The 12763-nt window shown below is 37.9% G+C and overlaps 1 protein-coding gene across 1 annotated transcript in view; it reads left to right on the top strand.

Moving 5' to 3' along the window:
- ar (androgen receptor) overlaps nt 1–5174 on the top strand; it is a 32497-nt gene extending 27323 nt beyond the window's left edge. Inside the window, exons 6-8 of the mRNA XM_071539579.1 lie at nt 4314–4444; nt 4649–4800; nt 5016–5174. Coding sequence (XP_071395680.1) covers nt 4314–4444; nt 4649–4800; nt 5016–5174 — 442 coding nt within the window. The remainder of the gene's footprint in view (nt 1–4313; nt 4445–4648; nt 4801–5015) is intronic.
- The last annotated feature ends 7589 nt before the right edge of the window (nt 5175–12763 follow it).

Here is a 12763-nt window from a genome sequence, read left to right as displayed (position 1 = left end):
GTAAAGGCAAATTGTCTAATATTTTGCATAGCGAGGAGTTTGGTAGTTGTTTTTCTGTGATGAAGTGGCAATTAAGTATTCATGTACAAATCTTAGTAAGATTATGTAAATCATACAAGATGACATTGCCTTCTAGGTACAAAAACATAATGAGCATGATTGTTAAAAAGTTGTAAAAGCACACAAAATGTAGCTGATCTGTACAAACTTCAACCAGTTCTCCAGGACGTTGTTCCCTTCAGTGACAAACACTCAAAGTGCTGACATTTGATCCCACTTTGATAGATATCTATGAAAACTTGTGTGCATGCTACAAAGTGCTCTTATATCACGTTTCATAGTTACTATTCAAACTTACTTTGATTTAGAAGCCATTGTGTGATAGGCCAGAGCCACTTGCACCAATGAAAACCAATCTTCAGTCTAACTCATAACGGCTCCCTGGAGTAATTCCTGCTGTCATTTGTGAAATTTCTATGTCGTATTTTATGCTTTCACAGTGTATCTTCTGAGACAAGACTACTTTGTAATGTGATGCCTTGCAATTTCTACAATGCCGTCATGGAGCCATTACTAAACCTGTACTTCCACAACTTCCCGTCGACGATTTGCAGACTGCTGGCTCATTTCACCTGCCTGAACACACAAAGAAACATTCATTTTGAAGACAAAGGAGAACGAAACAATGCTTCAGTCAGCAACCTCTAATGATCAATATCTCCTTGGCCTTTTGGTTGAAAGGCACTGGGCAAGGTAAGTTATCAGAACAAAACTGCAACAATGCAACATCAATCACTTTTTGGAATAATATCACATTGCTTGTAACAAGGTATCAGTAATCACCAAGTGTGATGGAAGATTTGTAGTTACATATTTCACCCATAGGGTGTCACTACATTGATGGGTATCCTAACATATACTTTATTATATCTGGCTAATTACTGTATTGTTTATAGCTTTGTTATACCTGTGACATTAAGTACAGTGTGATCACAAACCTTTAGGCCTAACAAAACTGTTCTTCTGTGCTTCTTAGGCTCCACATGTGCCACAGGAGGAGAGGGAGTGAAGGTCTGCGTGTGAAACAATGGGCTGACAGAGTGGAAAATAAACTTTAAGATGAGAAAAAATACATTTGTAATACTTTGTGTGGTGCTGCACCACGCCCATCAAAGATATTCTTACCAGGAAAAAGCATTCAACAGTGACTGAGAAGGCTGGACATAAATTCAGATTAACTGTTATATGAATTGAGCCACCGCTATAGTCTGAGAAAAGAGAGACATCAGCAACAGCCAGTCAGTTGCACAAAGAGACACCAGTTGTCTTTTATCCCCAAGGAATATGAACTTCATCAGCAGTCAGACATTGAATTGCTTCCTGGTAACTCAGAGAAGAAAAACATCTTAGCCTGCGGTATTTAGGCTGCGTGCTGTTGTATAATCTAACATGATGACGATGTCACTGCTTATATGCTGTTGTATTATTGTAATCTAGTTATTCTTTTACATATCTTATAGTATTTTCCTTCATTTTTTAATCATCCTCAATTGTTTTATTGTAAAAAGCATCTAATTTTATATTTTGATGCCATGGTGTCTTATAATAAACTTAAAAATACATGCATATATGCAGGAATATCTCTATTTTATTATTATTACCTGTGCAGAAAAGTATCAACATGCCTATCTAATTCATCAGCAAATTGTGCCAGATTACATTTGAAAGCTTCAGATTCTGAATACCGGGCAATAATTCATCTTTTCCTCAGTATTGCGTAAGCACTGATAGGACCAAAATCCACACTTTGGCACCCGGAGAAGATAAGACTTGCTATCACAGTAGAAATGGATTTTATTCAGTTCTATGGAGGTGTGGTGGATCAGTGGTTCAGATTTTGGGGTGTGAATTTAGACCAGGCTGCTGGTGCTCATCAAGCCAGAAAGCTGGGTAATTCAAGTTTTTTCAAAGAAATGAAGATGCCAGTCTATTGGCAATCTGGACAGAAACTCTTAACGGACTAAATGTGCCATTTGTCATCCTTTGAGCTGCTGCTTAGCCGCTCCTGCCATTGAATCCTGAATTAATGAGTGATTGAATGACCGTTGAGCTTTTTGCTGTCTGAAGGAAAGGTGGAGGTGTCTGTCGAAACAGAAATGTCACACCTCACCTTTGTAAAGCCCATTGTAACAGCATGTTGTATGCTAAACACCTTTAATGAAAAGCTAAACAGTAATGAGATATTTGAAGATGAAGTGAACAGCAACTCAAAAATGGAAGTGTGTTTTCAAATAAATTGTACTAGTTAACTTGTTTATTTAACCTTTTGCAGTATAGATCAAGGGCTGTGTTGAGCTCAAACAATTGTGCTTTCGATTAATTACAGCATATCTACAGTAATACAATAGTAAAAAAAAATTTATTAGAGTAGTCTTTATTAGAGTACTGGTTTGGCAAGAAAAGAGTAAGCCGATAGTAGAGCAAAGACATCACCAGGGAGAAGCTGTGCCGAAGCAGTTTGTCAAGCAAAGCACGGACAATGGGTGAACAAGGAGTGTAAAGAGGAATAATCATAGTTGAAAAGACCTTTTGGAACATGGAGGCGTTTCAGCATTCATTACTGAAACAGCTGAGATGTGCTGACATCACACAAAAACCAAAAAAGTAGCCAGGTGTTGACCCCACATGTCCTCTGTGTTCTCAAACAGTAACACATCCTGTCAGGATGCCAGTTTAGTCTTGCCCTAGAGTGATAGACTTCACAGCATAGCCGAGTGTGGAGTCCCTGGCAGCAGCAATCCAGATTAAATAAACAGACTTTTATTCTGTAACTGTTAGGAGAAAGAGCCCTACTCATCAAAGTCAGGAAATATGTATTATTGTGTAGGCACAAGTTAGGGACATGGGCCAGCAACTTACAGTCCTTCCAGAGATACTCAACACCAGTCTAACTCTAGTGTTGCGGTCCAATGCTCAGCAGACCGTTTACTTTGTAGAACTCACTGTGCCATAGGAAGTTGCAGTAGATAAAGGATATGGAAGAAACTTAGATACAGTGAGCTAGCAGCCAACAGCTGAACAGGCCTGGGTGCACCCTGTGGAAGTGAGGTGCTGTGGATTTGTAGCCACATGCATTACTAGTTTACCTAGAGAATGAGGGATTTGTGCTCAGGGGCTACAGCAGGTGACAGAGGCAGCTTCTGAAACAGGAGAAAAGCGTCCAAAAGCTGAAAGACATCAGCGGTGATACAAATTATGTAACTCCACCCCATGACTAAGATAGGGAATTATTGTTGGTTGGGAATTATTGAGTCAGAAATAGTGGACTACATGTTAGCTCAAATGTAGGTGCAGTGCAGCTCAGTGGACAGTAGATGTGATCAGTGTTGAGAGCAGATGTGAAGGTGTTGTGGGCCTGTTGTGGGCCTAATTCAATGCAGCATCTGTGATGCAATTTACCCACTATACCCCCCCCCCCCCCCCCTTTCCTCTACCATCTAAGACAGGTTTCTGCATTTTAGCGTACCTTAAATAGCACTGCATATATATACACACAGTACCGCATACGTTACACTTCTCTGTAGAGATGGAGTGTTTCCCTGAATTTGTTAAGCTTTGCCATGCTAGCAGATTCATTTATAGGTTACAGGGCTTGGCATGAGTGAACTTCAATCTACTTGAGCCAAAGACTTTAAATTTTTCGAAAAGTTGTTGCATCATAGTTTGCAGCCATCTGCATAAAAGTGGCTATTTCTCCACTCAAAATATGTGATCAATCAGCTCTTAAAGATCTTGAAAAATGTTATGATTGGTAAATCTATAGGCACATTAATCCTTAAACTACTGACATTTTAATTTGTCTAGGGTACTTTTTAAAAAAAAAAAAAATCAATTATGTTTCATAACAGTTGTTATAAATGAAGATTGTTCATCTATGGATGCCATGAAATATCTCATAACCTTTTATGAATGTGAAATACAGACATTTTACTAAAAAGTTTCACTAAACCATTAGACCAACTGTATATGAAGGGAATCTGATGTAATATAGTTGTGTCCAGCTTGCTCAGGATGGCAAAGATCACACAGTAGAAATATATCTAGTCATAAAGACAATTTACCGTCAATGTCCTCATTACGCCGTTAACGCATATGGATCTGACCCCTGACCCTCTTTGCTCTGTAACAGTCATTCACTGCAGAATAACTGTGTCTGATGTATAAAGCGATTTAACCCTTGCCCTCTCTGACTTGAACATTCTCATTATAAAACATCTCACCCTGACCTTTTCACATCTCCTGCCTCTCTACAGTAATCGGATGCACATCTCCACCATGTATGAGCACTGCATACGGATGAGACACCTCTCCCAGGAGTTTCTCCTGCTGCAGGTCACTCAGGAAGAGTTCCTCTGCATGAAGGCCTTGCTGCTCCTCAGCATTAGTGAGTTCAGCCGCATCGAGTGTTTATTGAACGTGAACGTGGCAAGCAGAGATGTCATGAAACAAGAACTGCTATCCTGTTTTCAATTTATGTACTGAAAACATTGCTGTTGTTGATGTGGAGAACAATTGAAAGTCCAAAATTAAACTATCCAGTATTTAGTAAAAAAAAACTTTTTTTGTTTTTTTTTGTTTGTTCTTACAGTTCCAGTTGAGGGTCTGAAGAGTCAGAAGTACTTTGATGAATTGCGTCTCACCTACATCAATGAACTTGATCGCCTCATTAACTATGGAAGGAAGACCAACTGTTCTCAGAGATTCCACCAGCTCACCCTCCTCATGGATTCTCTACAGCCGGTAAGAAACAACATGGTTTCTAATGCTTTCAGGTCAACTCTTGTTACATCTAGTACTTGTATCCTTAAATGCCCATACAGCTTCACTTGATGTTTTAAAATTAATATATTAGTTTGCTTTATCTGAGTTCCTGTAGAGTGCCTGTCATTGTCAAAACGCTTGTAGGTTAACAAATTTACATGATGTTACCAGTCTGTGTCTCTCTTCTGTTACAGATTGTAAGGAAACTCCAACAGTTTACATTTGACCTTTTCGTGCAGGCTCAGTCACTGCCCACAAAGGTCAGCTTTCCAGAGATGATTGCAGAAATAATCTCAGTACATGTACCAAAGATCCTGGCAGGTTTGGCCAAACCAATCTTGTTTCATAAGTAGAAGAATTAATTGTCATCTAAAGTGACTCATTTTGGCTGCCTCCATAAACTTCAACCAAGGCTTTGTACTGTTTCCCTACATCTTCAATGTAATAGCACTTGGCCCTATTTTGTAACCATTATTTTATTGCTTGAGTTTTTTTTTCCCATTTAGACATAATTGAACTGTTTTCTTAACAGAGTTTAAGCTTTTATCTCAAGAGCCACAATGCATCCGCAGGTTGACAGTTATGTCTCTTTCTATGGGGGGAGAGTTTGTGTTTTAACAACTGGAGCGAAGGTGCTACTTTACATAAGTAGTCGGTCTGTAAAGAGGAATAAGCACAGCAATCTCTACCTTAAAAATTGGTCTTTAATTGTAGCGTTAAAAATGAATGTGAATATAAAAAATGTGACATGCGATTGACAATTTATATATACTTAAACAAAAGATGCAAGTAAGAACACAGGTGATGAGAATTTGTTGACAGAAATGAACAAATACTTATTTCTCATTTGTTGTCCTAAATTTGGGTGTAATTGCCGCATTCAAGTCTCCTCCTTGTAAAAAAAACGTTAAAGAGTAACTAAACCCCAAACCAAAATCTGCGGGTTTAGTTACTCTTTAATACAACTTGCCAGGTATTCAAGTGCTTTCAGAAATGATAGTAAAATTGACTTCATAAAAAAGTAGTTCTGTCAGGAATCACTCACATCATAGCTTAACCATTTATTGCAAATAGAGATGGCAGTACAGTTCAACTTGGAACGTTCCCTGCTGCAGTAATACAGCTTTACAGCATAGTAATACATAGCACATGATAAAAATTGCAAATAATCCCCCAAGGGATTAACTTGGAAATAAAGACCCTCCAGGTTGCAGACAAACAGAACAGAACCACAGTAGGTGGAGGCTGGGTGGAGGAGGCTCTTGCAAATAACAGCAGCAAAGTGCACATCAGCGAGTGAATGTGAGTGTGAAGGCCTTTAAATAGGCCGCCAAGTCAGTGCAGTGAGATGTGATAGGTGTGGCAGCAGTCAGCTGACGCAGCATAGCATGACTTGGAGTGTCCCCCCAGAACTAGGTCATTTTATCTGGTGGCTGATGCTTTACTTTAGGATGGCTGAATGAAAAGGAGAAACCATGTAATTAGTGTCTTATTAGAAACAAAAATACATGACAATTAAAAGTTAAAGAGTGAAAATACCAACATACTAGTCATTTACATGGGTTGCCAAACAATAACATACAGTAATAAATTACATCATTCATTCTCCACTTTGTTGGGCCGTTCATATGCGCTCAACTCATAGTTGCAGTACTTTGGACAGCACTTGAAGGCAGGGCAAATCACACAAGGAAGCATAATAGATAATAAAATAAAAGTAGGAGGAGTAAGGAAGGTTGCCACTGAGAAACCACCTTTGTTATCTAATTACCATTTATTATCCAATCACTGTCAGTGGTCATTACCTGTGTTCATACTGCCTGCCTTTGTTTGCTGTATATCTGCGTTGGTACTGTTGTACCTGGTAAGAGCCATACAACCAAAACCTTACATCTTTTAACTAGTCTGTTTTTAACAGAGAGAATGTTGCAACTGTTCACCACTGACTCTTGTCTACTTCTGAAAAGAAGTTATCATGACTAGTATCAAAACTAGAAGTACTTACAAGGTCATGTAAAATTTGAAAGTAACACCATGAGTAATACACTGTTTGTTCTATGCTTGCTTAAACTTCAATCTAACAATATTACACTCTCCAAGTACTTGTTACCAGAAAGAATGATCACATTAAAAATGTAAAGTACTTACATTTACACATTTTGCCTTTATAACTGGCCTTTGTTTGACTGTGCCAATGCAGTACAATGCAGGTGTCTTTAGAATATACTGCATGCTTATTGTCACTCTGCACTGCACAAGACTCTTTCTCATCATGTTGCTAGCATACTTGTAGAGCTTTTCTTGGTGTTTTTACTGGTCATTTTAAAGAATTAACTTAAATTATGTAGTGGGTAAGTTTGTTAAAACAGGTATTTGATTGTCATAACTGAAGTTGGAGAAAATTGAACAGTTTCTTAACAAGCTTTGATGCTATACTTCTGCACTGCACAGCTTCAAATTCAGATTAGGTTTCTGAGACAATGAACTGAAATGTTTAATTATTTTAAGATCAATGCACAATCCAATCTAAAGGTAACATGAAATAGTGGCATTGGTTGTCCCACCACCAGGAAATGGTGTTATCATCTAATTATGTTCTTGATAACTGATGATGATAACTGATGATAACTTCTACTAAATATTTTGGTAATAGCGAATGAAAATTTGAATTCATAATCCAATTTTGAACAAAGAAACATCCGTTCCATTCATGCATTGTGATGAGAGGCATAACAAACTGTTTCAGTCTGTTTAGACACAGAGCCTTCAGAAGTGTTCAACCCCCTTGACTTTTTATGCCTCCGCGCCGGGGACAGCCGTGGCCGGAGGCATTATGTTTTCAGGTTGTCTGTCCGTCCATCCGTCCGTCCCATTCTCGTGAACGTGATATCTCAGGAACGCCTTGAGTGAATTTGGCACAAACGTCCACTTAGACTCAAGGATAAACTGATTAGATTTTGGTGGTCAAAGGTCAAAGGTCAAGGTCACTGTGACAAAAAGACGTTTTTGGCCATAACTCAAGAATTCATACGCTAATTATGACAAAATTTCACACAAATGTCTAATAGGATAAAATTATGAAGTGATGATATTTTATATCCAAAAGTTCAAAGGTCAACTTCACTGTAGCTGAGAAAACGATCTTGGGTCATTCTACAAAAACGGTGGAAGTGCTGTCACTTACTTTTGCAGACACCAAAATCCTTTAAGTTGACCTAATAATCACATTAATTATATATGTTCAATAAATAAAGACTGTCCTTGCAATGACAAAACAAAGTTTATTGGTGGAGGCATACAACCGCGAGGCGGTTATTTCTAGTTTCCACATTTTGTGATGTTACAGCCTGAATTCAGAATGGATTAAATTAGGATTTTTTGTCCCTGATCCCATCATGTCATAGTGGATTTTTTATTTACATTTCTTTTGTACGAATTAATTAAAAATAGAAGGCTGACGTGTTTTGTGTCAATAAGTATTCAACACCTTTACAGTGACCATCCAACATTAGTTGGAGTTAAGGAGCATCCAAATTCCTTTAAATGTCTGAGATTTCTTTCTTTAAATAAACTTGACTGGAGTCCTGTGGAAAATGGACATGATTTAGAACAAAACACATAGGTCCCAGATGACAGTGCTTGTCAGAGCAGAAACTCTACCATGAAGTCCTGGGAACTGTCCGTAGAATTGTATAAGGGTATAAAGCAATTGCTGTGGTGTTGAGAGTTCACAAGCTCCATCATTAGGAAATGGAAAAAATACGGAAGTTGCCAGATTCTTCCTAGAAGAGGTCATCCAACCAAAGAGCAACAGGGTAAGAAGGTGCTTTGTCAAGGAGGAGACCAAGCACCCAGACTCTGACTGCAGGGTTCTTGGCTGCAGTGGGAAGCTGTGATCTTGCTGGAAAGACAACAGTCAGTGCAGCACTTCACAAATGCCTGGAGTTTGCAAAAAGGCAGGTGAAAGCATGAGGCAATAGATTCTGTGGTCTGATGAGCCATAATTAAACTCATCAGCAGTAATGCAAAGCACTATGTCTGGTAGAAACTAGGCACGGCGCATCACCCGTCTAACAGCATCCCTACCATGAAGCATAGTGAGTGTCACAGAGCTTGATGAGGGCAATAACTGTTTCAGTAAGACAACAGCCCAAGGCATACAGCCAAATCATAACTGGAATGGCTTCAGAACAAGAGTGTGAAAGTCGTTGATTGGCCCAGCCAAAGCCCAGACTTCAGTCTCAGTGAAAATCTGTGGAATCACTTAACGATAATTGATCACAGGCGCTCCCATCCAACTTGACCGAGCTTGAGCAAAAATGCAAGGAAGAAAAAAACAAAATCCAGGTATGTAGGAAAATCCAGATCCAAGCAGGAACAGATGTATTCCAGAAGACTTGGAGCTGTAAATGTGTTTCTACCAAGTATTGACTGAAGGGGTTGAATACTTAATTAAAATAAGTTATTACTGTATTTCATTTTCAATACATTTGCAGAAATTTCTAAAAACTTGTTTTCACTTTGTCATTTTGGAGTATTTTACATACATTGTTGACAAAACAAATCTCAATTTAATCAATTTTTATTTCAGGCTGCAACACCACAAAATGTGGGAAAAAATCAAGGGGGTTAATTACTTTCTGAATGCACTGTATACGACTTCGGCTACATGATGCAGAGTGTTAAGTTAGACTGAGATAGTGTGACTTTCATTAAATGATATAGAATTGCAGCAGAGAATAAGTTCTTTCACTCCAACTCTGATTTTCCACCTATTTGCTGCTTCATGCTTACCAAGATCAAATGGAAACAAAAATTCAAATTTTACCTCCATGGCTTATTCTGCATCATTCAATGACTTTCAACCTTATTTAATAACTATGTGTAAATTCCAAACTTTTAAACAATCCCATGTTTCTTTAAAAACTTGTAGATGCATGCATCATGTGTTTGCAAAATTGTATAAGTAGTTCTAGCTTTACAAAAAGCAATGCATGGACATCCACTTGTCCCTCCAATTGTCTGTATGTTGTAAATAGATTGATTGGTAAGCCATTGATAGTGTCATCATTGTCCAATGCGCAGAACCATCCGTCCAAATGCATGATAACATTTTGTCAGTGTGCATCGTTAGGTAGACTATTACTGAAAGTGAATTTCACTGTATTTTTGTATACGATTCATTCATAAATTTCAATGAAGCTTGAAAGGTATATTGCTTCAACTGCACAAATTTTTTTAACATTCTTCTAACTCTACACCAACATTTGTCTTTTTATACAGTATTTGCTATTTAAAGGGAGGGTGTGGTGGGAATAGCTATGGACAAGTACAGGTAATCCATGAGACTTGACCCCACCAGAACAATTAATTAGGGGCCGGGCAGCTCTGCTGCCGGTCCCTCTTGTATTTGCCAGTGTTATTATTATTCTGCTTCTTCCTACGAGGAAATCTGCCTTCCCATGCATGAAAATAAACAAAACTTTGCACATAGGTACAGCCCTATGCCAAACTTCCTCAGCTGGCATTGTGGGCTAATAGACCTGATGGTGGTGCTACAGCAACCATCTAAAGTTTAAAACTTTGAAAATTCATAACAAATCAGTCGTACATGCTACCGCTTTGCAACTTTCACCAAAATGTAGGCCCAAGTGAGCAGAAATGTTCAGATGCTTCGAGCTGGCAGGAATTATAAAGTCCATCACTCTGTTTTTCTCAAAAACTGTAAAACTAATTAAACCTATCTCCTCCCACATTTTTTTCTCAATTGACACCACTTGCTACACTGCATCTCCAGACTGTCCTCCACAAACGATCCAGTCAGATTTTTGAATTATCAAAAATTGCTAATTTTTTTTACTGTAAACGGTACTGTAAACAGCTACTGCAAATTCTCACTAAATAAATCTCCAGTGTTCATGAAAATAAATGACAAAATTTTGATGTTATGGTAGATGTAGTGTGTAAAATTTCATAATTGCATCTCAAAACATAATTTTTGACAGCATTTAGAATTCTGCCCTCATGTAAACTATTGCAGTCAGTGGAAATAGAACATCTTTAAACATCAGTTTTTCACTTATGGAGCAATCAGTCTTTGTAAAAAGAAATTACAGACATCTCTATGTTGTCTACATGAAGTACGCAAATTCTCATAATTTTGTCTTGAATGCTGAATTTTTTACACTAGTTTGAAATCTGCCTTTACATGCAGGGACAGCTGCTATCGGGCAGCCTGGTGGTTGGCTAAGTCATAGTGTGAAGCCTCCTCTAATCTTCCCACTTCTCAGGTAGCTCAACTTGATCACAACTTGCCATTAGTGGCAAAGATTGTGAGTTTGAGCCCCGGGTGATGCAGAATAAACATGCTTATGCCTACTCAGGCATTGTGCTGTGTGGATTAGAGACACATGATTTCAGAGATGTTTTAATGATAATTATGGTCTGGACACTGCTGCGCAGCAGCTATAATTATACCCTTGACATTCGAATAAACATATAGCCTAAATAAATGTGTCCGTTGTCATTTGAGAAAGGCTCAGGCAACAGTCCCAACTACAATGGAAACAACCTGAATGGAATGATAGAATATTTATTGCATTTCACAACTGCAAAAGTAGTGAAATAGTTCAGATTTGAACTAAGTGAATATTTTAAGTAAGCACATCGTGCTAACGTTTTGATAAAATTCAGGTTTTAGGTGACAATCATTCAGTGATTAATAAAATAGAAATAAGTGAATTCCATGCCTGCAACATTAATTTCTTGATTGCACTCTATTCTGACAATGAACTTTCTGCTACCCTTTTTCCTTCAAATTAACCATAGCCGTAAATACTTTTTAGATCTTTTTTCAATGCCGTTGTAGCTTTATTATGCATCGCACAGGGGAGGGTGACAGAAAAGCAAGGGTCATGAGCTGAACTAAAGCCATGCCAGTGTCAGTACGTCACACCTCATTGAGCCACCAGGATGCCCCATACATTTTTAATACCGTTATTACAATATCATTTAATTGCAGTCGGCTACAGTTTATTACTGTACAATGTAAATGGACAATAGCTGGTATGTGCTGAATGTACTATATATTCATCTGGTTCTTTGTACATGATACAATACCTATGTATATATTGATTAGTTTAATGTCTGTTTTGATGTCTGAACACTTGACTTTGAAAGTCATTTCTTGTATGATTTATACCTTTTGTGACTTGTGTGTTTTTCAATTTGTGTGTTTTTCAAAAGTGTAAAGTTGCATCACCTTTTAAGAGCAATTAAAGTAATTCTGACTGCGGATGGGATTAGAGTGTGTTTGAAAGTTTTTGCATTTCTACAAATTATTTAGAGTAGTGAATCCCATTGGAGGACCTTTCATCATTTTCGCTCCACATGCATGTTATTCAGATAAGCCAAGAGATATGCAGGGAAGGATATTTGCACCCAGACTTAGCATAGAGAGGCTTGACTTTTAACTTGGGGAGTGTATCCAAATTTCTTTTAAATAACCCACCTCCAGCAGCTGTACACTGGTGACTGGTTTTTAAAAGCACCTCACGCATCCCCTTTCAACATAATACAATTTTTTTCCTTTAATTTGAAGATATCGCATTAATTCAAGTGAAACTGCAGTTACCCGAATAACAACATTTTTAACATCTGAAGCATATTTATAACTGCCATAAGAATAGTCAGCCACTCAGAAGCATGAGGCTATCATTGGGGTACAAATGATTCATAATGATTCCTTATTCTAATTTATATCCACTGTGTCAAAACTGAGTTAGAAGTTTTGTTAGACAAATCCTACTGTATTTGAGGAAAGTTGTTTTAATTTAGGCCACAGGTTAGGGACACATGATGTAGACTATTGGCCTGTTTGAATACATTTTAATAGAAAATAGAGACTAATGAATTTGACATGATTCTACTGCTAGTAGAGGAA

The sequence above is a fragment of the Centroberyx affinis genome, unplaced genomic scaffold (genome assembly GCF_046629955.1).
Source record: "Centroberyx affinis isolate AG114_WGS23_722 - 3 ecotype Tasmania unplaced genomic scaffold, CSIRO-AGI_Caff_v1 ptg003475l_1, whole genome shotgun sequence".
In the NCBI taxonomy this organism is placed as follows: Eukaryota; Metazoa; Chordata; class Actinopteri; order Beryciformes; family Berycidae; genus Centroberyx; species Centroberyx affinis.
The sequence above is the reverse complement of the archived record's forward strand: the minus strand, read 5'-3'. Positions and strand labels throughout refer to the sequence as shown.